Below are 27,038 nucleotides of genomic sequence, written 5' to 3'. Positions count from 1 at the left end.
GGATGGGAGCGGTGGGAGATGATGGTAAGGGGTGGAGGGCAGGCAGCAGGACTTGAGCCGCTCGCTACCTTCTCCTCTTTTCCAGTGTCTCCTATCTCTCCCTTCCCTGGCTTGCCGGCAGCCAGACCAGGATCAGGAATATGTGGCCAGGAGTAGGAGGCAAGAGCAGGAACTGCATTTTTGACAACATCAGCCTATCAGATTGGTTCAAGCATTGTATGAAACCTCGTCCCAGGACTCTACTGGAAAAAAAAAAAAGAATATTCCATGTTGTTTGGGGTTTTCCCCCCCCGATACGTAGTTACGTATGTTCTCTGTGTTTCAAGAACCTGATTTGTGAAAGTGCCAAGTGTTGATTTAACCTCTGGAAAAGAAAAACTTCCTTGACACTTTTCAGTATTTAAAGGGTTGTTGAATGCTTTCTTAAATGTACTTGTATATACTGTGTACTCCAGAAAAGCTTTCTCTAACTTTGCCTCAAGGGTGACGGCAATGCTTATGGATTAATGTTTAAATTTATTTGAATAATTTGTAGGGAGATGGAGGTAGGACCAGATACAAGAAAAATGAAAGCTAGTATTTTCTTTGTATTTTCTGTAAGGTTTTTTCCTAGAGGAAATGTTCCCTTATTTAACTCCTGGGGTTACGGTTTTCAGTTAGAAGTTGTTTTAATCTCATGGGAGCTGAGAATCTGTTTAAGGAAATGCTTCAAAATATTCCCACTCTTGCTCTTAAAGCCTGACAGTATCAGTTACCGTATGCATTTTCATTTTATGTAACTGTGGAAAAGACACTGAACATCCTCTTCTGATCTTTCTGAAGTGCAGAAGAAAGTATCTGCAAATTCTGCAACATTTAAAACTGTACAGTCTGATCCCTTCTTTGCAAAAACAAAAGCCAAGAAGGCTTTCAGGGGAAAGCAACCCCTTGTGTGGATCAGCTGATGGAATTTCCCCTCTCGCTGGAGAGCCTTGGCTTCTCGGGACGGCAGTTTCTCTCTGCCGCAGCTTCTGTTAAGTTTCACCCGGTTTTACCAGCAGTGCTTAAAGAACTGTGCTTTTTCTTTTTTCTGTGTCTGGTATTTGATGGTGGAAGTAAGGCAGTTCTCTTCTAGGCCAGTGGTTTTTCTCTTCTCTCATCTGTTAATTTTTCCTTTGTTCTTAGTCTCTCATTCACTGGGAAGAGATTTGTAAGGCCGCGTCTATCTAAGCAGAAGGTTGATATTAGCAGGCCTGTTACAGACCATCATTACAGAGAACTCTGTGAGTACCAAGTGTTTTTCTGGTGCAGTCGTTGAAGATTGTGTGATAGATGCGCTGAACGCTGACCTTGATTTTGCCACTCTTCCCCTGAATGCAGCTGTGACCTTCCGCAGACTGAAACCAGCCAGATGCCCCTAAACCCCCAGCACGTTTTTACACAAGATTTGGTTGTGTCAGGAAAGCCTCAGGCTTCCAAGTTGTTCCTGTTGTTGGGTCCCTCGGAGATTTGGCTTCTGCAGCACAGCTTCTGTAGAGAGATTCCCAGTTTCGTCTGTTAGCCTATTTTCTGTGAGGCATCTCACTGCAGCTACTCTGTATTTCTAGTCTATTGGTAATTAATCCTTAATTTCCTTTCTCAGCTCACAGTCGAGGTTAACTGGGATCAGGGCGGGGAGGAGATTTGGTTGCCTTTTTCTTTTTCCCCGTGGGACAGGAAAGAGTTACTGTTTGGGTTGCTGGAAAAGCCCATGTTCTAGCTTCCCAGTACCACAAGGTTTCCTCTCTTTTGGGGTATCTTTAGAAAAATAAAGCGCTCCAGCAGTTCATGCTGAGACTCCTGATGGCTTCATTGCCAGCCTCATGGAGCAGCTTTCATCTGATGGCGACCTTTCCAAGTGAGGCAAGATCTCTTCTTTCTTCTGTCTCTTTTGAAGTGGTCCATTTTGGCTAAGCATTATCTAAGCTATTTCACTAAGCCCGACAGCTGCAGTGGTCCAGTGAACTGTTTTGGTAAATTATCTCCCAGATCAAAAATTTTTCCTTGTCTAGGAGGAAGTACTGCTGTCAGCGTTACCGGGAGAAACCACTTTTGACTGGGCTTTAAAGCTCACAGAACAGTAACACAAGAATGAATGACACTTGCTCAGACACAGTCATGTTATTTCCAGCTTTTGTCATCTGCTTGTTGAAGTAACTGTTCAGAAATTAAAAAAAAAGGTGTTTCCATATTTCTGTAAGCACTGCAAAATACAGTTAAGGAAAAAAAAAAAAGCATCAGTGTTTGCAATTTACAGCCTAGGTAGCCAAGTGAATTGGTGATAGGTTTATGGTTTCAGTTGTCATCATGACTTCAGATAAAACCCCTTGACTCTGCTGGTCCTCGCCCCTGCCTCCGCCCTCGCGGGAGCACTAGGCTCAGCCAGCGCTTATTTTCAAAAGTAATCTTCTGAGGAACCTCTCCTTCTGTCAAATCTGTTTGATTTGGCAACGTGTTCAAAAATCATCGAGAGATGGAGGGCAAACAGCCTGGTTGGATGCGAAGCCCTTGGGAAATGAAGCTGAATCAGCTGCTTGTCCAGCTTGCGCGTTGGCTTCTCTGTTCTCGCCTCTCCTCCTTGTATTTCAGATAATGCAGGTCTGGTTTTTCAGTTTGTCCGGTTTGGAACTGGGCTCTCAGCTGGTTTCACACAGTGCGATTCTCTTCTATCTGTACAGTCATCATTCCTGTACCTGGAGCAATGAACAAGCAATGAAAGACATGTTATTTATTTTTTCCAAGTATTTTTTCCCAAGGAAGTTTACCTTTTAATGGATTTATTGTGGTGTGTAAGATGTTTTTAAACATCAAAGAATAGACAGTTTCACCCCCTAGTGATTCTTCCTAGGGTTGTTGACTGACCAAAATTCATTTCAGCACTGAATGATAACAGCTTTTCCTCAGGATTATTTACTGAGCTAAAAGAAATCTTGTTCCCGGGTGCTCATTTGGCCTTTCCCTAGTGCTGTTTTGGACTATTGCAGAACTTTTTCTAATTTTATGTAGTATTTGATAATAACAACTCATCTCCTATTTCTTGTTATCTTTTCATTGATTTTTTTTTTTTGGTGACTGGTGCGTCAGGGAGGTCATTAGGGAACACTGGTGAGTAGCCAACCCCGTTCAGCTTAGCTTTAATTTCTTGAGTCCTTGGGTTCCTTTTTTACCCTCATGTCAGAATCCACATCAGGAAAGGCTTGTAGGTACAGGTAATGTATTTTTTTTAGGTCAGTTGACGTTGCTGTGAAAAAGTAGACAGGCTTCTGGACCAAACATCTTTAGCCTGAAACAAAATCACAATCCTCAAGCTTGGTACAGGTGGAAAGCAATTAATTACTGTGAGCTCTGCTGTGGTGGGGGGAGGATATATATTGAAATCGTTGTTGCCTGGGGGGCAGAGAGGTAAGTTATAGGGATGGAGGAAACTAATGTGTAACAAAGCCACTTTCCTGTCTGAGTCGATTAATTAAAATGATTGTGAATTTTTAATTTCCAGCTGTGTGTTTTCCTAAGTCTTCAGGATCAGGAATGAGAACTTAGCAGTGGAGTGTTCTGCTGGTAAATCACTATTTTGGTGTTTGCTGCTAAGTCCTGCCATTGTTTTTCACCTGTGTAGTTTTGGGGAAGGTATCCTGGGGCTTTGGTGAATTTTGCTAGGCTGGGATCCGTGGATTTGGGTTTGAATTTTGATTGCAGTATGAGGCACTTAACGGTCACTGGGGAAACACATTTGCAAGGCTTCTTATTTTTAGCTGCAACATCGTTACAAGTGTCCATTGGAAAAATGTGCTTCTCTCAAGTTTATTGTGGTGGTTGGGCTGTTTTAAGGTTGGAGGATGAGAGGCAAGTATTTTAAGGTATGCTTTTCCAGTAGGGATTGTAACTGTATAGCTGATCTAAGTCATAAGCTGTGCCATTTGTAATAATCGAGGATGTTCAGTCAGCAGCACTGGCTATTGGGGTACATTTCAGCGATGTTTGTTCAGCTCATTCAAAACGTTGATACATTTTTGTGGAGCTTTGTCTTTGGGGAATCACAGAATGGTTTGGGTTGGAAGGGACCTTAAAGCCCATCCAGTGCCACCACCAGGTTGCTCCAAGCCCCATCCAACCTGGCCTTGAACCCCTCCAGGGATGGGGCAGCCACAGCTTCTCTGGGCAACCTGGGCCAGCGTCCCACCACCCTCACAGCCAAGAATTGCTTCCTCAGATCTCATCTAAATCTCCCCTCTTCCAGTTTAAAACCGTTCCCCCTGGTCCTATGGCTCCCCTCCCTGATAAAAAGTCCCTCCCCATCTCTCCTGTAGGCCCCCTTCAGGGACTGGAAGGGGCTCTGAGGTTTCCCCGGGAAGTTCTCTTTAGATCGCTGAAGGAGTGCAATGATGAGCGTCCTGGCAGCACAGGCTGCGGTTCTTGATACTCTGCCTGGATGTTACGGCTTGTTGGAGTTTCATGTTGTTGTTGGCTTTGTGACAGTAGGTGTGCTGGTCCTGTGGACAGGAACCGGTATCAGTGTAGGCTCTGGGAACTGTTTGATAGAAAAGTGTTGGCTTGGTATCACACATGGGATGACTTTGAAAGGGTACGAGTTTTCAGACTAAAAAGCAGGTGTCATCTGTATGTTTTAGAAAAAGAATAGGCTTGGTTATATCTTTAGAATCTCTTTCCTTAAGTGAGCCTAGGAGGATTTCAGCATATTTATGGGTCTGTTCCAGCACCTTTAGACTGAGGCAGTGTCAGGTTAGGATGGATTGAAGGTATTTAGCAGCATATGGATTCTGGAGTTACTGTTCCTGTAAGTTATTAAGGCAAAATATGGTATCACAAAATGAGATATTGCTGATCTGACTTAATACGTTTGCAGTAGCATTGGTGGCAGGATGATTTAAATTGTGTAGTTTTTAGATGCAGTTTAGTTTATTGTGAAGATAACTGGCTCACTGAGTAGTAGAGCAATTCCTTAATGCTTTCTGATGTTTTTTGTTCCATCTATTGTACTTGGATTAAAGACCTGCCAGGCTTCTCGGTCTTGGGGAGCATATAAAACCATTCCTAGAGTAGGAGAATAGGGCTGCTTAATTTATTGGGAAGAGAACTTGAAACAAGTTTTCAGGTGAAGAGGAATTAAGTCAGAATTGCCAGCTTGTTTTGCTGGTTGTGAGGGTTTGGGATTACTCATAGCTCTTTCTCTGGTATCTAGGAACGTGGTGGGGTTTAAGGCTTGGGTAGTTTTTCCCTGAAAGGCTGCAGTTGTGGGTTGTTTCAGAAGAGGGATCGTAGTGGTGCAAGACGTGGGTGAAGGGTGTCTGGTTTCATATGGGGTTGGGCGGTGGGGTTTGATTCTGCGATTTATAGAGATAGATATATAATTCTATTTAATGACTGTATTGGCTAACTTCATCTTCTCTGGTCTACCTCTGCTACTTTTTTTGGCTCTTGTTCAGTTTTCACAAGCTCTTTTTAGGAACTTAACAGGTATTTGTAATTTAGGTACTCTGGCTAATGGATAGAGGAAGGATCTGGAAATTGCTGCCTCTCCATGGTACACCACTGTATTGTGCCAATACTCCAGCAGAGCATCAAGAATCAAGAGTCAAAACACCTGTGCTACTGTGAGCTCTTTCAAGAAGTACCTCTTTTGCTAAGGCAAATGTGATTTTAAAAAAAAAAAATTGCGAAGTTATTTGGTCTAAAAATAGTTAACAATGGAAGAAAAACAGCTTTCTCATGATTCTTGTTGAAATTTATTCCTGCTACAATGAATAGCATCAGTGGAACCCCTGTCCACTTAGTAACAGCATGAGGTAAAAGTGGTTACTCAAAGCAAGGGTATTTAGACTGCCTCGCTGCAGAAGGATAGCATTATGCTACTTATGGTAATGCCTATTGGATATTTGCTAATCCCTTTATTAAATGCAACCTCTCTTCTAAGGAGCTCAAAACACGAGGGATTTAGTTATTTAAAAAAATCCACATACCCTCGTGCGCATAAAAAGATTGTATTTGAGTGAAAGGGGAACCTTAGTAAAACAGATGCCAATTAGCTACCTCAGGCTGGGGGTTAAGCTGAGTCTCCCGCCTGTTAATAGAGAGGCGGTAGTGCAGGAATCCATAGGGGTTTGTCATAGGAGCATTGCTGAAGTCCCTGGATTGGGAAAAATTGGTGCTCCGGCATCTTTCAGTTGCTGGACTGATAGCATTGAAAGACTCTCTTGGCCTAACAGTTTGTGAGGGTTATCTCACAAAGTGTGAACACTGAGTAGAGGCTTTTGATACCTCAGTCACAGCTAGATAATGTCCAGAAATCTTTGCTGCTCGAGGGACTTGGATCGTGACATCTTTGTAAGGACAAGAATCCTGACAGGTCTGGCAGCTAGGAGATTGATGGAGCTGCTTCTCGAAGCTTGGAGCCCCAGACACGTGGTTTTCCGAATCAGCGGTGTTTGGTGGCAGGGGTGCTTTAACACAGTCCTTCAACGCTATGTTCTTCTTTTGAAGAACCATTATGCCTTCCTGTTCTTTTGAGGGGAGGGTAATAAAGGTGCCTCTCAGGAAATTGGTAGAATATTACACTTTAGAGTGGTCCTACATTTGCTTCTACTTGATATGTGTGAAGAATCTCTCTGTATTAACCATTAAATATTCTTTCCGCTAGCAGCTGCGTGAACCTAGAGAAGTTATTGTTTGTGACCTTATTTTCATCAAGTCTTTCTGCATGTCCCTCTAAAGTTCATATGAGTACCAGAAATTAGTCACTTCCCAGAGTTTTTAATTTATGTGCGACTGCAAAATGTGTGTTTTCTTTGATAATCTGCACAAAATGTTCTGCAGTTCCTCTTGGCTTTTCTCGTCAGAGTCCCATATGAGGAAAAAAGAAAAGACAAAACAAAGAAACAAATGCCCAAAGAACAAAAACCTGAATAATTCTGAGAGTTTTATTTTTCCATTATTCCAGCATTCTGCATGTCAGGCTTTGCTTCTTTTTGTGAAAATTGGTTTTATTGGCAATTTTCCAGATGCAATGAATAATAGAACACCAGATGTCCACTGCTGAGAAAAATTACAGATGAGTAAACACTCTTCTAAGGTAGCATAAAAATCTATTAACGCTGGTTCTGGCGTGCCTGTAGACTGTCTGTGCTCTTGGCCCTTTGTGCTTCGTGCCATACAGAGATGAAAAATGAGTGACTGCTTATTCCTGTCTTCCTCTGGATGGGGATTATTCAACAGGAATAAGCAGTCACTCATTGAAGTGCCTGAGTGTGAATTTAATCACTGGATTTAATTTTAGTTATTGGCACGCATGGATTTGATTGAGGGCAAAGTCGCAACGATGTTAGAAGTAATGGGGGGGTAAGAAGGGGTATCAAGAGTTCATCTAGTTCTCACCCTTTCCCCTCCAGCAGACCATGGTTTTTTACAGTCACGCCATGTTTTCAGACCCCAAACAGGCTGTGTTCCCAAAGCCTTGCCTGTTTTTTCCCAGCTGTTTCAATCTCCTGGGAATAAGCCCTTTCCACAGACTTTGCTATGGTGGCTGTACCTGATGAGTGTGACCCATCTATTTGGGAAAAGAAAAAATTTTCCGTGGTGGATAATTCACCTTTTGTTTGAGCAAGCTATTGGAGTGCTTCGCTAGTCACTGTCAAGTTTTTCCCAGTGTCTTACCTGAATTTTCCGTGCTGTGGTTTAAACCCATTACTTGGCCTTTTCTCACTGAGAAAGATAATTTATTCTCCCTCTCCGTTGCCTTTGCAACAGTTTTCAGATATTGAAGAAGTTGTCATCCTCCTTCAGCCTTGCCTGTGTCCTGCTGTACTCCACTCTTGCTTTCCTGTGCATGGGTGTTTCTGAGCCTCCTGGAGCCCTGGCTTGGCCCGCTAAAACCAGCCATGCAAAACCCTGAAATGTTTTATGCCGCTTTAGTGAGCTGAATTGGCTTACTAAGAAATCAGCTGAACAGGATCATCCTTCTAGGGGGAAGCATTTCATTGTCTTCAACTCAACTATCTTAAAACTTTACACTTAGGTATGGTGAACCCTTCTGCTATCCATACCATTATTCCATCTTTTGCAACTTTTCAGTGATTCCTCGGTCTTTTGTTTGGAGGATGCCTCCACAGTTTCTGTGACTGACAGAACCTCACTCAACTTCAAATTTGTCACATGGGTTTTGTGTGTGACTCTCAGTGCTCTTGCATCGTCTTAAAAAGATGAGTGAGTTTATCTTCTCAAGAATCCTTTTGAGATTTGGAAATACAAGTGCAGAGAAGCAGAAGACTTCAAAGATCCATCTATTCATGCTCCCAATTTGAGGATAGTAGAACCGAACTTTCTAGAGCCCTTTTTATTATGTGTATTTGATGTTCACAGCAGGTAGGTCAGAGGCTGGTAGATAGCTGGTGCTGTCCTAATGGACAGATGGCAAGGAGCAAGTTGTTAATTTACACCTTAATCATCCAGATATTGGACTAGCATTAGAATTCAGTGCTCTAACTTTTAGTCCTGTGCAATCAGGCCATAATTATTTGCCTTATGAGTGAGGGAGTGCCCACAGCCCCCAGTGATCTCGGTCACAGTTGTGAGTGCTCAGTGCTGCAGAAAATCAGGTCAAGTGTCTCGCTGGGTGTCCGCAGAGTGAGGAGCAGTTGTGTCTGAAGAGCCTGTAAGAATAACAAAGGGAAGGCAGGCTTGTTTTCATATGCTCAGTCCATCAGATTTATTTTTATCTTAAAAAAAAGGCAATTGCAAATTAAAAAGGATAAAATTTCTGTTCTTGAGCAAGCCGTATCTACAGGCAATCGTTTGCATGAAGCATTTGATTAATATCTTTAGTGTTAGCCATCCTAGGCATTATAAGAAAGCAGTATGTGATAAATAGTTAAAAAAATAAGATGATCAAACAAAATTGTCTGAGTGATGCATGACGTTTGAATCAACTACACTATTACAAGCATGGTTAAAAGATTGTATCGGCTTTCCTGTGTAATCGGAGTGTCAGTGCTGCGGCACAGGCATGCACAGTGCAGGAATTAGCTGCTACCTTCTGGAAATAGTAGCAGAAGATCATAAAAACTGATTGTCTTTGGCAGTTCACACTTTTTTTTTTTTTTTTTTGAGCCTGAGAACTAAGTATGGAAACGTGGTAGTATGACTTGGAGGTTTTTGTCATTTAAGAATTTTATTCCCAGCTCAGCAAGAAGTGATTTGTGTAACCTTTTGGTGTGAGGTCTGGCATTCGTAATTGCGAAGAGCACAGACTAATATTGCACACCAGAAAGTGAGAGTTCAGATTCTTTTTCTGGCTGAGTGAGCAGGACCTGTCTAGGCTGGAAGCGTTTGGTGAGGGGAGGCAGCAACAGCTTTTCTGCCTGTAGAGTCAGTTCTACCCATTGGTGCGACTGTGGAGGGCGACTGAGGAGACAACTGGGATTGAAGGCAACGTTCAATGGGCAGCTAGGGGTTGCCATGAGATAATTCTTGTTCCCACATGGATGTGTAATGCATCTGGAAATACATTTAAAGAATGGGGAAAAAAAGAAACTTTAGCCAACGATGATGGACATCTTCTAAACACTTTAGTTTTGTGCACAGACTCACTTTGTTGTTCTTGGCCTCAGGTTTTCCTTGTACTATACACATTACCTCTGTGAGCTTTTTTGTTTGTTTTATGTATTAATTCCTTCTGGGGAAAAACCAATTGTCCATCCTCAGCTTGCTGTTCTGATAACTCCATCCTTCTGAAAGACCCCTGGCTGAACCATATGCCGGGCTGTTCAAAATTGTGCCTTTACTGCAAAACAAAGTATGTCTGTGTCTCTCTCCTACTGGGGAGCCCAGCGCTGAATGTAGTGCTCCAAATCTCTCTCCTCAGCTCTGAGCAGAGAGGGGGAGGTCACCTCCCTGGGTGTGCTGTGCCTGCAGCAGCTCAGGAGATGCTGCTGGCCTTTGCGGTGAGGGCACATTGCTGGCTCGTCTTCAATTTGTTATCCACCAGGATCCTGGGGTCGCTTCTGGAAAAGCTGCTTCCCAGACAGTCCGTCCCAAACCTGTGTGTGGGGTTGTTCCTCCCCAAGCACAGGGCTCTGTGGTTCCCTTTACTGAACTTCATGAGATTCCTGTCTGTCCCTGCTCCAGCCTGTCCAGGTCCCTCCGGGACGGCAGCACAAGTGTCTGGTTTATCAACCTACTCTCCCGTTTTTTTTGCTTTTGTTGTTGATGTGCTTTTGCAGGTTGGGAACTGCAGGTCCTGCTGGGTACGAAATGGATAACAGTAACAGCAGAGACGCTCGCTTGGGAGAGGGAAGCGGAATAATAATATTGATCTGGCCAGCATGTTTTTGAAGGATGTAGGAAACAAAGCATCGCCCTGCTGCGCTAGCCTGGTTGTTCCCAGTATTACCTCCTCCTCTCATGGTCAGACTGGATTAAGAATATTGCAGACCAGGCATCAGCAGAGCTGGTTAGGTACTTTAAGTAATGAAGGAACTCACTAGTGCTTAGTGTTAATTTTTCCATCACTTGGACTTTCAATTTTGGCTTAAATACTTAGTAAAATGTGCTAATGTGAAATTAAGATTTCGTGTTCAACTTCAATAAAATGATCTTCAAGATAGGCTAAATAAGCGTTGTGTCTTGTTTGGCCTTACATGATACTATGGATTTTCAAACTCAGGTCAGGAAGAGGTGATTTAATTTGGCATTCAGTTCGAATAGCTGCAGGGTCAACAGGAATTAATTTGTTTAAAGCACTAAACTTGTAGTAGAAATAAAGTTTATGCTTATAGAAACACATAATCCAAAGCAAACAAAAACCTGTGAGTGATGAAGAACACATGACAGCATTTGGTAAATTTTTTACAGGGTTGGTTCCTGATGACTGTTTTTCCTAGTTCTGCAGGATTTAGAATTTACTGCAGGATGTAGGATTTTCACTTTGCAAATGGGATAGCTGAGCAGGAAGGATTTAAGACTAGAATTTATCTGCCTGCGTGTAAGAGCCTTTTTTTCTCTCTCACCTTGTTGATGAAAGCTTTTGGAGCTCTGCCTCGCTGTGCAACGTGCTGCCTTCAAACAGGATTGCCGTTTGCTGCTCGTGCAGGCCTTTTCCTGGCTGCCAAATGCTGTTGTTGGGCAAGAATACTGAGGGGACAAATCTTGTCTCTAAGCTGAATATGAAAAGCTCGAGTTTTCCATGGCTTGTTTTATGGTGCAGTGCAAAGGCATGACATACCATCGTGTATTCTGGGTTCCTGACCTCACAAACAGTACGTTTGGGGTTCTCAAATTTCCTTTGGGCCCTGATGGGATGGAGGGGTGTACTGCTGCTTCAGCAATTCTCAACCTGCAAGAGAAGGGATAGCAGGGAGCACTGAGGGAGAAAGCAAAGTCATTTTAAATGGAAAATGAAATCCTGGCGTACAGGTGTTACCCATGAAGTAGTAGAAGATATTGCTCTGCTAGTGTGACCTGCTGTTTGAGGACATTGCGCGCTCGGATGGGACAAGGTCACTTGGTCAACAATGAAAGGATTTTGAATGAGAGTCAGTCAAATACCAGTTATCTTTTATTTTGGTTATCTTCTAGGCAATGGAATTAATAGTGATGTAACTCGTATTGCTAAATTTAGTAGTTGGGTTTTTTGTTTGTTTCTTTTTATTTGTTTGTTTGTTTTAAGTTTTGGTTTCAGCTTTATAAGGTGTAGGCGCTTAGTTTGTAACAAGGCTAGTGGAACTTGATTTGGCTGTTGCTACCAGATAGTTGCCTGGAACAACCCTATCAGGTTTCAGGGTTCCTGTCAATCTGGTTGTTGGGTTATGTTTGGCTAAAATGGGGAGATTCCTTCAGCACCAGAGAGGCAAATAAATGATCCAAAGACTGCAAAAAAAATATAGATAGATTTTTCTTGTTAGTAGAAACTACAGAAAATACTGATGGAATGCACGTATCAGATTTATTGTTTAGAATTACAGAGCCTTTCTTAAAGCTAAGCATGATATGAGATACTTATTGAACAGAAACTATCATAAAACTGACAACTTACTCGAAAAGGTTTTTTAATTATTTTCTTTTTTTTTGACAGAAGCAGTTTTATGTAGTGGTCACTATGTCTGCCCTGCTTATTGTGCATGGTTAAAAAATAGAAGCAAAAAAAGAGAAACATTTACGTGTTTTCCTGTTGTATGTTTCAGCTGAACGGTGTCTCCTACTGCCTGCTTTATATTCTTCTACAGGACACTTTTAACTATGCTACCACAAATTTTATGTCATCTTACAATACAGATGCGCAGGCTGAAAAAGCTGCAAACATGCTAAGGTCATCAGATTATTTTTTTTTAAACTCCTAGAGAGAAGCAGTTGACTGCTTCTGACACAACTATATTGTGTTTATTTTATTTTAAATAAGCCAAAATGCAAAATATGAAGTGTTCCTCCTCCTGCTTTTCTCTTCCCCAGGATAAAAGTGACAAAATGGGAATCTGTCTCAAGCTTTCAGGATTTTTCCTCGATGGCTTTATTCTCAAACTGAATGAGACAGAAAGGATGAGAGTTTAATTTTCCTGTTTATAAGAACATCATCTCTAAAGACCAGGTGTTTCTTTTATTAAAACCAGGAAAAAATTGTGACGTTCACATTTGTGTAGTCCGTAAGGATCAATGATTTTTCCACAGTTGTCAAACTTAATTTAATTGCGTGATTAAATGGAGAACTCTGTTCCACACGCATACAGCTTTTCATTAGTCACTATAGTGCTTTATTTTCTTTCCAAACCAAGCCTAAGCAGTATGGGTGATAATTTGCAACTGGATTTTGGAAGCAAGTGGTGTTTCTGTGAGTGTAGAGGAATGTTACTGTTGAGGGAAGGTGCAAGGCACTTATCCCAAGACTCTTAAGGATTTGAAAGAGGGGAGATTTTAGATGAGACTGCGGAAGCAATTCTTTGCTGTGAGGGTGGTGGGACGCTGGCCCAGGTTGCCCAGAGCAGCTGTGGCTGCCCCATCCCTGGAGGGGTTCAAGGCCAGGTTGGACGGGGCTGGGAGCAGCCTGGTCTGGTGGGAGGTGTCCCTGCCCAGGGCAGGGGGTGGCACTGGGTGGTCTCTAAGGTCCCTTCCAACTCTAACCATCCTGTCATTTCCTGACTTCAGCTGCATATCTGGGCTGAGGCAGGAAGAGTGAGCACCCAGAACGTCCCAGCCAGCAGGACGTACTGGATGCATGTGAGGGACATGGCTGACTTGGATTCTTACGGTGTCACTCCATCCAATGTAAGGCTCCACTTCTGGTCAGTGCCACTAAGTGTGTGGGATTGTGCCTTTTCTTTTGGGCTTCTGGCTCCGAGCTGTTCATTTTCCAGCTCGTCAGCATTGACAGTTCTTGTATTTTAGCACTCTCTTGCTTAGCCTGTGTTAGGTGCCTTGATTAACTCAAAATAGCGGAAAGGCAACTTTGTTTTCTTCTTCATGGTCCAGTGTGGGCCTGACCACATACAGATGGATCTTTTCCAGCTCTGTTTTGCAGTTTCCTGTTTAGCATAGGGAAAATATGAGAAATCTATGAGAAAATACCTTGCAGTTCCCTGTGTGTCAGGTTGTCTGCTGTTACCACCGTGTCAAGGCTGTGGATCCAACTTCCTTGGTTCTTCAGTGGCTTCTGAATGAAGCACCTCCCCTCTTCTCCTTCTGGCTCTTTGTACCCTTCGCTCCATGCTCTTTTAGGCCAGGACTTGCTTTTCAAATCCGTTGTCTCTGAGCCAGTGTGCTTTTCCCTGTGTGTGAGAGCACTTCCCTAGAGCAGTTGTATGCTGCTGGTTACTGCATCTGAGCATGCACAGAACAGCAGTTCTGAAGGGTGATAACTAGTTTAAAAAAGAAAAATAAAAAAAAAAGAAATTCCATGCCACTGTTGTGCAGGATGCCTTAAACATCTGTGGAAAATATCTCACATGAAAGGCATATAATTTTTCTTGAACTTCTTTTGAAAGCTCTTCTGAAAAATAAGATTGATGCCCAATATCCTGCTAGAATTAGGCAATCTGAAGATCCAAGCTGGATGGGTTTCCTTTGAGGTGGGGTGCACATGAGGGAGCATATGCAAGAGTGTGTGTGTGAGTGCTTGTGTGGGAACAAAAAATATACTTTGTTCTTCTGTTTTAAACAAAGGGAAGATATTGCAAAAATGTGTACATCTAATTGTCGTGGCAGGAGGAAAAAGTATTTGCAGAAGCTTAATCAAAAGCTTTCTTCTTCTATTTCAGGATTTCATTAAATATTTGTCTTATGCCTAGATATTAGTGCTTTGTGACCATCAGAGTGCACGTTGTTCCCACTGTAGTGAACCTCTCCATTGCAGAGATCTGAACGTTCTTTTTTTTTTTTTTCTTGGTATAGGAAATCAGCTCAAACCTGAATTCGGTCTGAGGCAATGTTTGTTTGTGATGAACTCTTACAGGTGGCTGAAATGGTTGCTTGCTGTTGCTGAATATGGGCATGTCGTTCCCCAGTAAAGAGTAATTGCATCCTTTAAAACATGGTAATGTCCAGTGTCTCTAACACAGAAACAATCGTATGGAAAGAAGTTATGGAAATCGCACATCATGTAACATTTTTGTTCCTGAAGGACTCAGACTGACTTGTGTCCTATAGTGAAGCTGGAGAGCTTGTACACCAACCTGCTGTGTTGGCCGTGGAAAATGACCCCCTTTAAACCGTTAAAGCCAGAGCGGTAACTTCTCATTCCAAACGAACTTCTCTTTTGTTAACATTTGTTTTGCAACAAAATGGCTTGCTAATGATCCAGTAGAAAAAACGGCCAATGCGATGGCAGTAAATACTTAAAAGTTCAAATTTATTGATGAGACACTGTAAGTAAAACTGGTGGTAGCACAAAGTAGTAAGTACTGGAAGAACTAGTTGTACGCATCTGGGAGTCTGATTGGGACTGGAATAACCACAGGCAAAACCACCAGTTCATGCTGTACGGTTATGGTTTGGGTAAATAAATACCGGTGTGTATATAGTAGGATGGAAAATAGTCCTTTACATGTTGTACTGTTCCACTGGTGCAGTTTTATTTAGATCCTGTGTTTAGGGCTAATCCCGTTACCTCTTCCTGGTTTGATTTTCCTGCTGCCTTGTGCAAAGCTGGTAGAGCACAGAAAAAACTGTCCATTGAGAAGAAATAAAATATTTAAATAAAAGAGATTTAAAGTAACCTGTGTTTTAAAAACATGCAGCTAAGTCCTTGGTATTCATTGCCATTGCCCAACCGTAGTGGGTTGCAGCTATTTCTGTTACCCCAGGATCTGTAAAAGGGAAGAATTAAACAAATCATTTTAAGTCTCTCCAGAACTTGCATTTTCGGGAAGAATGAGATAGCAGCTCTATGTTTTATTACATCAAAGATCGGTGCATGTGTCACATTGTGCCATTGTTTAATGGTAAAGTCATGTCTGCTGTCATTAGTCAACTCCTTGATCAGTCTGTCAGCTAGCGGGGTGTTAGGAGGGGGTGTAGTAGTACCACAGATGCAGTCTAGTTTCTCTTTAAACTTACAACTCTGGTTTCGTCAGGTTAAAATACTTTCTGTTGGAGTTAGACGCGGACACAACTTCTGGCTGTCTGTGAAATTCAGTCACACAAAACTGCGAGCCAGTGAGTCTGATGGAATAGGTGTAGTTCCGTTCAAGGGAATGTTATCGGGAATATTATCTTGTACCGGTTTTGTGCCTAAATCAAAATCTGTATGATTTTAGGTGCAGATTTTGTCTTGATTCAAAACTAGGCAACACTGTCTCTCATGAAACCAAACTTTTGTCTTTCTATTTTAGTCTGTTGTATGACTAGAAAACAAATCCCTTAAATCTAGATTATCATGTTCTCTGGTTCCTTATGCTTATGTACTTACATTGTTTATTTACATTTTCTCAGAGTTCTGCTTGTGTTTTTACTGTAGAGTTACTGTAAACAACTATGGGAGGTAATGCAAAATACTTTGAGTAATTAAAAACAAAAAAGGGTAGTAAAGTTGCCTAAACAGAATTGTAAAAACTGAGTGCAAGTGTATGATTAAGCTGTCCTGGGAACATCTGTTCTAAATTTCATGTGGCTTAATAGTGATGCTACTTCAAAATTGACCAGTTTTGCTTACAGTGCTTTTTAATCAATGTATGACTATTTTGGAATCACATCTAATACTTTTTTTTTTCCCCTCTCTTTTACAGACTGGACTTTGACATTCTTTTCATGAAAGAGGTTTCCGAGTAGTTGTCTTATAATAACTTTGAGAAGAAGTTCTATGTAGCTCTTACTTTCAAGAGTGCTGCAAAAATGATTACTTCAGATTTGCCAGTACTACAGTGAGTACATGTTTCTCTGTGTATTTGAAATCTTCATTTTTAAAAGGTAGAAGTAAACAGAGAGGTAATCGTGAAGATGAAGCTTGAGAGAAGCGCAGATTACTGTGTCTGTTCCAGGCCTCCTGTGTTGTCATATGCTGAAAAATAAAATACTTCACCTAAAAGATACTTCTTCATGTGTATGGGGGTTTAACTTTGCTGTGAAAAGTAAAACAAGATCTTTGCTACTTTATGCTTCTGAATGTTGTGAGACTTCAGAAATGTGAATGGGTTTTAGTTGTAATTGACCATATTTGTATATTCCAGTGGTATACTCTGGGAGATTCTGTCACGGCAACCGTGGGAATGGGATATTCCCATTCCCAGTTCAAGAAGCCTGATGGCCTTGAGCTTTGGCTAGAGCCTTAAGGCCTAGATGGCCTTAAGAAGTGAAAGAAACTGCGTAGAGTTTAAGGTTAAAAAGTGCACATTAATAGATTTGGTAACTCTGCACACCAACAGAAAAACCTAAGGGACATTAAAGATGTTGGTGTATTGTTTAATCAGAAGAAGATTGTGAGCCACCAATCTTATGCAACTTTAAAAAAGAAAGGAAACATGTATGTTTTGTTTTTTTTTTCTGGTAGAGCTGGGAATCATTTAAATGCCACTGTGTGAAGTATTGGTGAGATGTCATCATCAGTAACTTATATAGTTTTGGTTGCTCCTAAACAAAATGAGATCTTTCTTTTTATGGGAAAAAAAATCAGCATGATTTGCATGTAAATGTTTTGAGGCTCTCCTGAGGGCTCAGAACATAAAGTCTAGGGTGCACTAGGGATCAAAGAAAGTGATACCCGCTAATTCAGTAGGTCCCAAGCAGACTTTCTTCAGAAAGGAGCCTGGCTAAGGGTGAGAGAACCTGAAGCAATCTTTGGTTTAGGGGTATTAGCTTCACACATTTAGATTTGGGAAGCCACAATCAGGTTCCACGCAGAAAAAGTCAAGATTTTCTTTCTAGCTCTTAAAAAAGCAGCTTTGAAGGATTATTATAATCTGCCACTCCGTATTTCTACTTTTTCATAACACTTTCTAATCTTTTCAGCTACCCCCTTTAAACAAAGGGTCCTAAAGACAATTAGATATATTAATGTACTTTGCTTAGGACCATATCAAATATTCCCTCCCAAATTCTTCTCTGTTGAGGGAAGATGAAAGGCGAAATCTTTAATCTTTCTGGATTTATAGAAGTGGCTTCAGAATGCAGTGAAGACAGGATTTTACTTATTGGTGTTTCAGATGTAGGGGAAGAAAACCTCTGGTGTATTTGACCTGGGTGACTGAGTGTTATGAGTCTTCTCTCAATGGGATGACTCACGGTTGCTGTGAGGCATGTTCCTCTTTAGATTTTGAAGATCAACCATGAGAGCTGATTCATCCATGATTCATGAGCCTGTGCATTTAGCCGTTTTTCTTCATGAATGCTTTTCTTCACAAGGCTGAGCCTGGTGGTAGCAATTACTGAATTTATCTCTGCCAGAACCTCGAGCCACCTCAGCAACACTGATAAAAGCTTATAGAAGCATTTTTATGTACAAAACCTGATACGTGAACATCATTTTTGGTGTGGTGTGTTTTTAAGGGGGGGTGGTATAAGCTCTATAGCTAGGGCTTTATGTAATAGTAGAAGGAAGGTAAATTTGATTTATTTTGCAGAGACTTGAAATTTCCTGTGTCTATGGAAATATGTCCTTCAGAAGCATGACGTGGCAAAGGGCTGCCCTGTAGTCTGTCAGTTCTTCATTACTGTATGGCTAGCTATTATAACTTCGGAATAATATCCAGAGTTTTTAGGAGAGACGCTGGAGTTACCGCCAGTTTTCTAGGATACTTAAGCCACCACAGAAACCAGAAAGAAAAGCAGAATGAATTTGAGCCCTTATCACTTGTCCGCTTTCCTCTGCCCACCCCAGTCTTGTGGGTCTCCTACACTCTGCCAAATTCTCTTGTGTCCCATGTCAAAGGTGCCTTAGAGAGGAAAGGTTCAGCCCCCGGCACTGCCACCCCTCCTCTTCTCGGCTGAGGCAGGCCTCCTCAGGCACAGATTGTTTTCCCTCCCAACAGCTCCAGGAAAGATAAACTGTGACTGAGCCGGAGTTTTCCCCTCAGGTGACTAGGCACACGCATGTGAAATAGGGGTAGGATAATTCCGGCCTGTTAAGATGTGGCTGACTGCCACCAGATAAATGACTTCCTAGCAGTTCCGCAAGATGCGTAGGGAATGAGGGAGACGGACGCTGGCCAGATGCTCTTTTCAGCGAGCGTTAAAAACCTGAGCGTGGTGCAGGCAGCTCGGAGATGCCTTACTCCTCATCTGGGCTCAGAAATAAGGAGAGAGGGGGGTGTGTGTACCCGGGGCAGCTGTGAGGTTTGACAGAAGGTGGGAGCACCGCTGCCCAACACGAAGGGACACAAGGCCGCAGTGGAAGGGCCTTTCTGTGGCCTGCATGATTTGGACAGAATTCCCTGCTGCTTGAAATGACGTTTATTTTAATGTTAAATCAGTCAAGGACCGTAGGCTGCCCTTCATCCTGCCCCCCTACTCAATGTGAGGATTAAAGGGAACTTACTGTCTGATGTTTTCCCCTTACTCCTTACCCGCTTACATATTCCTTGCTGCAAAGAAGTCTCCTCTCTGCCTCACTTATTGTTAGGTTGAGATTTGGCTTGTTTAATTTCAAACATTATTTATGAGCCGGTTGGCTAGATCACTTTACCGTCAAAGGAGAGAAAAGAAAATTTAGTGTTCAATTTTGGACACCAACCTTAACTTGAGGTATATTGCACCTTAAGATTTTCTGTTTTCTGCATTGTGTATGTCTCAAATTTAGATTAGATGAATCTCACCCTTTACTGTACTGATTTATTTAGCCTTTCCCACAAGGTTTCCATCAAACCAGAGAAGTTTTACCAGAAAAATACCGGGGAAGCATGGTTAATCAGGTTGAAGACAACAGTCTAAGACAAACAAGAGAAGGTGGTTAATAATTAAACTGGTCCTTCCATATGGGGTGTTCTGAATCAATTGAAATTTCCAGAACTAAGTACACAAATCTGAGTACGTTTTGGTAGACCCAGGCAGAGGCTGTGGCAAAGGGGAGTTCTCTGCAGACTAGATGCATGCACAATAGTAGTATAGGTCAATTTATTTATATTGCTCTAGTGCTCCAAGAGAAGTGTTTGAGCCATTTGCCTGGGAGAACTGATGAATCTGCTTTTAATAGAGAAAAATCTTTATCCTGGTGATATTAGGCGTGTGGGTTTGTAAGCCAGCAAAGCTACGGCATTTCCCCGGGAATGGGGGTATTGCTTAGACCACACCATGCCTACAGTTTTTCCAGTAAAGATCTGTGTAGACCAGAGAGAAGCTTATTTTTTTTTCTACAGAGAGCAACAGATAATGGCTTTAATTTCTCTACAGCAATAGAAAGCAGCGGATATTTTTATGTAGTTCCTCACTGCTGTGTTCGAAAGTTATTTAAAAAAAAAAAAAATTGTCATTGTGAGGCTATATGCATTTTTGTCAAATTGAGTTGCAGTGTGATGGCTGGGCTCTAAGGCTGGATCCATCCATCCGCTGTAGGCACTGCGTTGCTTTTCACTACTATGGCCCTATTTTACCAAATCACTTTGAACTGTGTGTGTGGAGTATCTTTTACTTGGTTTTAGGCTATTTAGGTTTAGGTTATTTTAAAATTTTTATTTTTTCAAATTCATACCTCAATATTGAGTTTTTCAAATTTCATATTTTATGAGGCAGAAAAGCTACTTCTCTTTAACTTTGTCACAATGAAGCTGCATTTTCAGTATTTTGCAGAGATACTCTTTTACAAGCGTATGATTTGGGAACTCAGTTGTACTTGAATACTGGTTTTTAATCTAGGGTGCCTGGCTTTCTGGGGTGTGTAGAGTATTTGAGATAATCTGTTGAAGTTACTTTCAGAAAAGGACTCGTGTACGTTCTGCTGCATTCTAGCTTTTGTAAAGGATTCTGTGAACCCCTTGGTGGCTTTGTGCTTGCAAATTGGAAAAGGTTGGAAAATAATGTCTTAATATTAGAAATTTGTCATAGTTCTGCAGAATTACTTGGGTTAGGGGAGACCTAGAACAATACAGTAATTTCAGTAAAGGGAAGTATCAGAACATTGTTGATTCTGATACAGGGATGTTTGTATCTTTCTGCGTTATTTAATAGCTTTCTTGGTGATACAGCACATTTGTGAAGTATTCCTGATTTATAAAACAAAATAAAAAAAACAAGACCCCAGACAATGTGGAAGATCTACGTAGATCTTGGCTTGCTAAAGCTTTTCAGTTTCTGTAAACCAGATCACTAATGTCATCTTTTACATTTGAGGCTGTATAAAATAATGGAATAGGTCTGATTTTCACCTTCCTCTTCCACAAGTTTTACAGCAATTTAACTCCTTTTAATTCAAGGAAATCATATTGAATTTAAAGGAATCTCTGATTACAGCTAGACTTGACCCATCTTTGAGTAATCTAGGGCATTATTACAGTTATTCTTTCATGTACAGCGATCTCATGGTGGTCTCGTGAACTAAAAGTAAAGCACATCAGTAACACGTATGGCTTTGCTTCTGGGCTTTTCTTGGGCCAAACCTAATGCCTCAGAAGATCAGTTACAAGCTGAGTTTCTCCAAGCAGCTGGAGAAGTACCTGGGCACCTGGCTTGTGGGAGGGGGCAGAAACTGGGGTAGTCTTTTTTTCCCTACTTAGTATGGTCTAAAGGAGAAATGACTGAAAAATGATACTGTGGTCTTCGCTGCTAATAGCTGTTGAGCAATGTCATGGGGTTTTTTATTGTACAAGTGAAAACGTTTTTCTGACTGCAAGAATCATAAATGTCTTCAGATCAAAGTGAGTCTGGTTTGTGCCTTATGGTCAGTGTTAATCCTCTCTTTATTAACAGCTGCACAATGCCATTGTCTTCAAGTGCGACTAAAAAGATGCTTTAACCCTAGTGGGAACTTGTGTAACTGTACTAATCATGTGATAGCTGGATGGGGCTCCAGTTTGTGCTCTCGTGGCAGGGAAAGCAGCTGGGAAGTAGTTACTGAGAGCAACAGAAAGCTGATACTAGTGAATACACTGTGGGATGGATATGTCAAGAATGTGCTGTTTAATATAGCCAGTTTTTGAAGTGTAACATGGTTTTAAAAGAAGCTGTTAATTTAAATAACTTCCAGTCTATAAAATGACTTTCCAGCCCATAAAAAGGTAAGGCTTTTTGCCAGGGCTAACAATGCTTAGTTCCTTAGTTTGCTGAAGAAATGTGGCAAGCCTTTTAATGCTGATTTTTTTTTTTTCCGTCTTAGGACTAAATATTTAATCAGTCAGTTATAGATTACTTGTTGATTTCAAATCATTTTAATTTATCTAGTGTTTTTCCCCCCCTAGGGATTCTACAAATGAAACTACTGCACATTCAGATGCTGGCAGTGAGCTTGAAGAAGCAGAAGTCAAAGGAAAAAGAAAAAGGGGCCGTCCTGGCAGGCCTCCAGTATGTGTAATTTAGTTTTGTTTTGTTATGCATCTATTTAAAATTGACTGCAAACTGTTTTTCATCTAATCATCTTGTGGTCACATAAATAGGCTTTTAATGAGCCCTGTGTCAAACTTTATGAAGACTTGTAGTATGAAATATTTATCAGATTGGTATACAAACAATACTTGGAGTGTTTAAAAAGGGACATAAAAATGAGCTCATAATAGTTATTATTTCTTCTTTCGCTAGTTACTTACGTGAACATTACAATTTTGTTATTACTGTCATATTGCAACATTCTTCCAGACAGGAGAATAATCTCAGTAAGCACAACCACTTTCTGTTTTAAAAGTTGTAATGGATTCTAAGTGGCAAATGACATTCGAGCCATCCTTTTAGTGACTGATAATCTCTTAATGTGAGCGGAAGAGTTGCAGCATAGTACTAGCTAAATGCCTTAGAAGATCTATTAATGCATCTTAAAAATTCATGTAACTGACATACACTGTGTCCTACGTATAGTTTGGGAGCTCCCAGCTGTTCTCTAGTGTACTGCAGCACAGCATATTGCTGTGTAAGACTTGCTGTTCTTCAGTAGTCCTTGCCCATTGCTGGCTCGTGAATGGGAACATACAGGAACAATTCTCTATTACACACAGTATTTAAGGAGGCTTTCTCTTTTATTTTCATTTATTTTATAAAATAGCCAATTCATTGGAAAAGTTCTATGTGTCACGTTGTCCTTCATTTTAGTTCTTCAGGGTCATCAGCTGTAGTTCTTGATTATATCACTTGAAGCACACACTGTGGAATAAGATTTTTGGTGGGAACTTGTGTGTTTGCTATTAATGGGTTTGATTCTCCTCTTAATGTTTGTCTACGAGTACACCCCCAGTATGAGGGTGCTCTCTCTCTATGTAGCACTAGTAGATTGAGATATTTTTTTAACCTAAGACTTTCCACCCTAAGTCTAGCTCTTTAAGCATGGGCTGGCGTGGCCGTAAGAACAGACAGAACCAAGTGTTCCTCTCAAGAAAAACAACTTCTCTTCTTGGCATGCTGGCCAAGCTGGAGCTAATTCCTTGTTAGTATTGGTTTTTAATTTGCATCACAGTTTCTGGACTTGCTTTGGGAGCCAACATTTAAAATCCTGGGCTTTTCTGGGCATGTAGTCTTCCTTTTTGAAAGCTTTGGAACAGTTTCTTATGGTGGTGCATATTCTTCATCAGATGGACAGATTTGCTCACAAACGTGGAGCTTCTTTACAGGAAGCCTTAAAGAAGCATGTAAAGAGAACAGGTTGTGTGTTTATATAACTTGTAAACAAAGGGCAAAATCCGAAATACCTTAAGAATATCTCACTAGTAAACGTATGAGTTTTTACAGCTCTAATAAAAAAACAAAACAACCCGAGCATGGTGCAACAACGTGATAGCTAACCCAGAAAGTTGTCGGAGTGTGGGAATTTAACTTAAAGCATCACTAGTGGTTATTTTGTCCCCACCACACGTTACTGGAAAGGAAAGGTGAATGTTACAGAAGGCCTTTCGCATCCCTTTGTTTGAGCTTAGTGGTAGCTCCTGTGGGAATATTCGCTGAAGGACTCTAGTGGTGCTGCTATTGAGTTTCTACAGGAGCAATTGCTCGCTATGCTTAGAACAGCTCCAGTCCCACGGAGTGTACGTGATCGTGAAGTGCTGAGCAGCCAGAGGAAGCAGCCATTGCTGCATAAAGCGATGGGCTGTGAGCTGACCATTGCTGCTAAGGAGTAAGACCTCAGGGTTATCAGAGATGATTCCATGAAAGCATCATCTTAATGCCCAACAGGGGTCAAAAAATCCAAATCCAGTCTTAAAACTCTGAGGAAGAGAGTAGGGAATAAAACAAATACTCTGTCCTTTATAAAACTGTGGTTTGCCAGAATTTGGAATATTTTGCACACTCTAGTTTCTCTTTCCCTCTCAACCTCTTCCCCAAAATCTCAGTGAAGGGTATATGAGGACTAGAAGAGAAACAATGATGGTCAGTCATGGAATGGGGCTGGGAGGGACTTCAGGAGGTCTCATTGCGGCCTCCTGCTTGGGCCTTTTCCAGTGTGGTCTTGAGACCCACCAAGGCTGGAGGCTGCACAGCCTCACTCAGCAACCTGTTCCATTTTATTTCTGGAAAAATTTCTCCCTTATAGGCAATCAGAGCCTCTCTTGCTTCAGTTCCTGACTACTGTCGGTTGTCCTCCCGCTGTATGCCACTGCCTCCCAGGGGAAGTGTTCCCAGACCCCAACTGTGTTGGCAGACCTCTGCTGAACTTGTTCTAACTTATTGGTACCTGTTTTGCACTGAGAGGGCCAAAGCCGGACATGGTATTCCAGATACGGGCTTAGAAGTGCTGAGTAAAAGGGTATAATCACTTTTTGGCGTACTGCCGCATGCCTGTTTGTATGGCCCAGGGTGCTGATGGCCTTTGCTGCTCAGGGGCATGGCGCTCTCCTGTCCAGTTTGCTGTCTTCTGAGACCCTGAAGTCCTTTCCTGCAGAGCTGTTCCCTGACTAGCTGATCTCCAGCCCGTGCTGGTGCAGGGATTTATTCCTTTGCCAGGGGCGGGTCTTTGCATTTGTGCGTGTTGGATTTTGCGTGTACTGTTGGCCCAGTCCTCCAGACTTGTCAGTAGCAGCCTTGCCTGTGATATCATTAAGTGGTCTCCCTGCCAATTTGGTGTCACCTGCACACTTCACAGGAGTGCACTCTGTCACCCCCTCTGCCTATTTGATAAAGATGGGAAACCGGATGCATTCCAGTTAGACTTGTGTTGTACTCCCTCATCGCCAGCCTCCAGGTAGAGGATGACCCATTAACGGCTGCACTCTGAGCCCAACAGCTCAGCTGCTTGTCCACCTATCTAGTTGTCCACCCATCCAGATCACAGCTTCCCAGCTTGGGCTCAAGAGTATTCTGAGAGACTCTTGAAAACGTTGCTGAACTCAAGATAAACGACATCTATTGCTCTCCCCCCATCCAAACATTCAGCCATTTTGCTACAGATTTTTGGGTGACTTGACAAAATGTATATGTTTGGACACGCAATCATATCCTGCCTTCATAACTGATACTGCAGCCACAGAAAGGCAAAAAAAGGTTCTTCTACAAAAAAGTGACCAAAAAGGAAAAAGCTACTCAATGTCTATTATCCTTGTGGGAGAAATGCAGACACCTTGGGAAGACTAATTTAGGCAATTAAATTTATAATGTTATTTGATATTAAAATTCATGGACTTAGCAAATGAGGTCTTGGTTTTGAAACCGTTGTGTTTCACTTTCCCTCCTCCTCCTCCTCCATGTTGCTCACCTATCCGTGTTGCTAGCCCATCCACTTCCACAGGCAAAATACCTGTTCCTTGTGGGAGGTGCAGCTCTGATGTTTCACCCCGACTCTTCCATCTGCTGAGGTTTTTATTTCCCCCACAGGTGCCACCTACTTTTGCTCTCACATGTGAAACAGATTAAAGCATTTAGTTAAATTCAGAGCTGCTTTTCTCAACTGATACTTGGCTTTGATGTTTTTCATTTCTGTTCTAGACACAAAGAAAGGCTTTTCTGCCCAAAGGCTCTTCTGGTTTTTGCGTTTGGGTTTTTTTTTCCCCGAACTAAGATATTATGGTCTAATAAGATTTGATCTTTCCCTGCAAATGCTGATTTGCTTATGTCCGTAGGCCGTCACAGCTACAGTGACACATCTGCCATAAACATATTGACCTTTTGAAAGGGGAGTTTACTCTTCTGTGCTGTTTTATCTAGCTGCGTGCTTCCATCGCAGAGCTGCACACAATGTACTCCATCAAATATATGTATGTATTTATTTTAAATAGGTTTCTGCTGTAGTGTTATAGAATGGACTTGACTTTTTATTAGAAAGATAGATTGCTGCTAGAGGATTTTCCAGACTTTATTGCAAAGACAGACATCGCTCTTTGCAAATTTGAGACGTTTGTAAGGAGTTGGTCCTCATTTGAAAATTTGCCGTTTGTAGCGAATACCTCTTCAGTTCATAGAGAACCTTAATATTGTGGGGAACCTTCCCTTTCCTGAAAATGCTGCTTTCCAAGTTGCCCCTCCACATCTATAAGAGACTATTCTAATGAGTACCTGACTGAGTAGACTATGCAGTCAACTTGCAGAGATAACTTTCATCGATCCTTCACAATAACTCTCAGAAACTAACCTGTTTGTCCTGAATTCACGAACCCTTGCGGTGAATTTAGCAGGAGTGGCACTGTATCCTGTTCTTGCGTTGACAGTGGCCTCCCCCTTGCCCATGTCCACTTCTAAACACTGAGTCTTGTGGACTTGTGTTTGCCTGCGGAAGGACTGGCCAGGAGGTGAATCTCTCCAGTCAGCGGGATGTTTTGGTGCATCTATTTCTGTCATACTGTCTGTGAGCGTAGCACCTGGCTGTGTATTTAGTGAATTGTGTGGGATGTTCTTGAGGATTGACCTGTAAGAGTGCTCTAGTTGAAGCTGCTGAGTAGCACTGGCCAGAAGTGCCCTTGCTGTCTGCTGCGTTGTTGAAACACATGGGTATGGATGTGCTCTCCTCTTCTAGGTAGGGCACTGGAAAGCCCAGGGCTTGCGATGCAATGCAGCTGTCACGTTAGTGAGCTTGGGCTCAGATCACCTATCTATCTGTCCTTTTTGTCTCCTCTCTGTTCAATGTTGTTGGTGTGCTTTATTTTAACCTACCTGGCCGTAGCTTCCCAGGATCTCAGAGTAGCCTGGCTTAAGCCTCAGCCGTTGGAGGCTGAGGGAGTGAGAGGGATCCCTGGCTGTATTTCAGCTCTGAAGTCGGAGTAGACAGATTAGCCTCTTTGACTCAGAGGACAAGAAGAAACATCGGTCTTTCTGTTCCAGCGGTGGCAATTCTGAGATCTCTGCTGGTGTCTCTCGTCCCATGCTCAGCCCGCAGCAGGCCTTTCTCCAGCTCCTCTCCTCAGGTTCTTCTATTGAGGCAAGATGGAACAAGGCGCTTCTGATCCCTTTGTCCCCAGTGCAGACTGTACGGTTTTGCTTTCAGGTCCTTTTGTATTTTGTGTGGAGGAGACAGACCATGATACGTTACCTTTGCA

The 27,038-nt window shown here is 42.0% G+C and overlaps 1 protein-coding gene across 1 annotated transcript in view; it reads left to right on the top strand.

Moving 5' to 3' along the window:
• The window catches only part of STAG1 (STAG1 cohesin complex component), a 192,875-nt gene that overhangs the window by 25,859 nt on the left and 139,978 nt on the right, over positions 1–27,038 (top strand). Inside the window, exons 3-4 of the mRNA XM_063338992.1 lie at positions 16,239–16,373; positions 21,834–21,936. Of these exons, the coding sequence (XP_063195062.1) occupies positions 16,345–16,373; positions 21,834–21,936 (132 nt within the window). The 5' untranslated portion in view covers positions 16,239–16,344. The remainder of the gene's footprint in view (positions 1–16,238; positions 16,374–21,833; positions 21,937–27,038) is intronic.

Source organism: Chroicocephalus ridibundus, chromosome 6 (genome assembly GCF_963924245.1).
Source record: "Chroicocephalus ridibundus chromosome 6, bChrRid1.1, whole genome shotgun sequence".
Classification (NCBI taxonomy): Eukaryota; Metazoa; Chordata; class Aves; order Charadriiformes; family Laridae; genus Chroicocephalus; species Chroicocephalus ridibundus.
The sequence above is the reverse complement of the archived record's forward strand: the minus strand, read 5'-3'. Positions and strand labels throughout refer to the sequence as shown.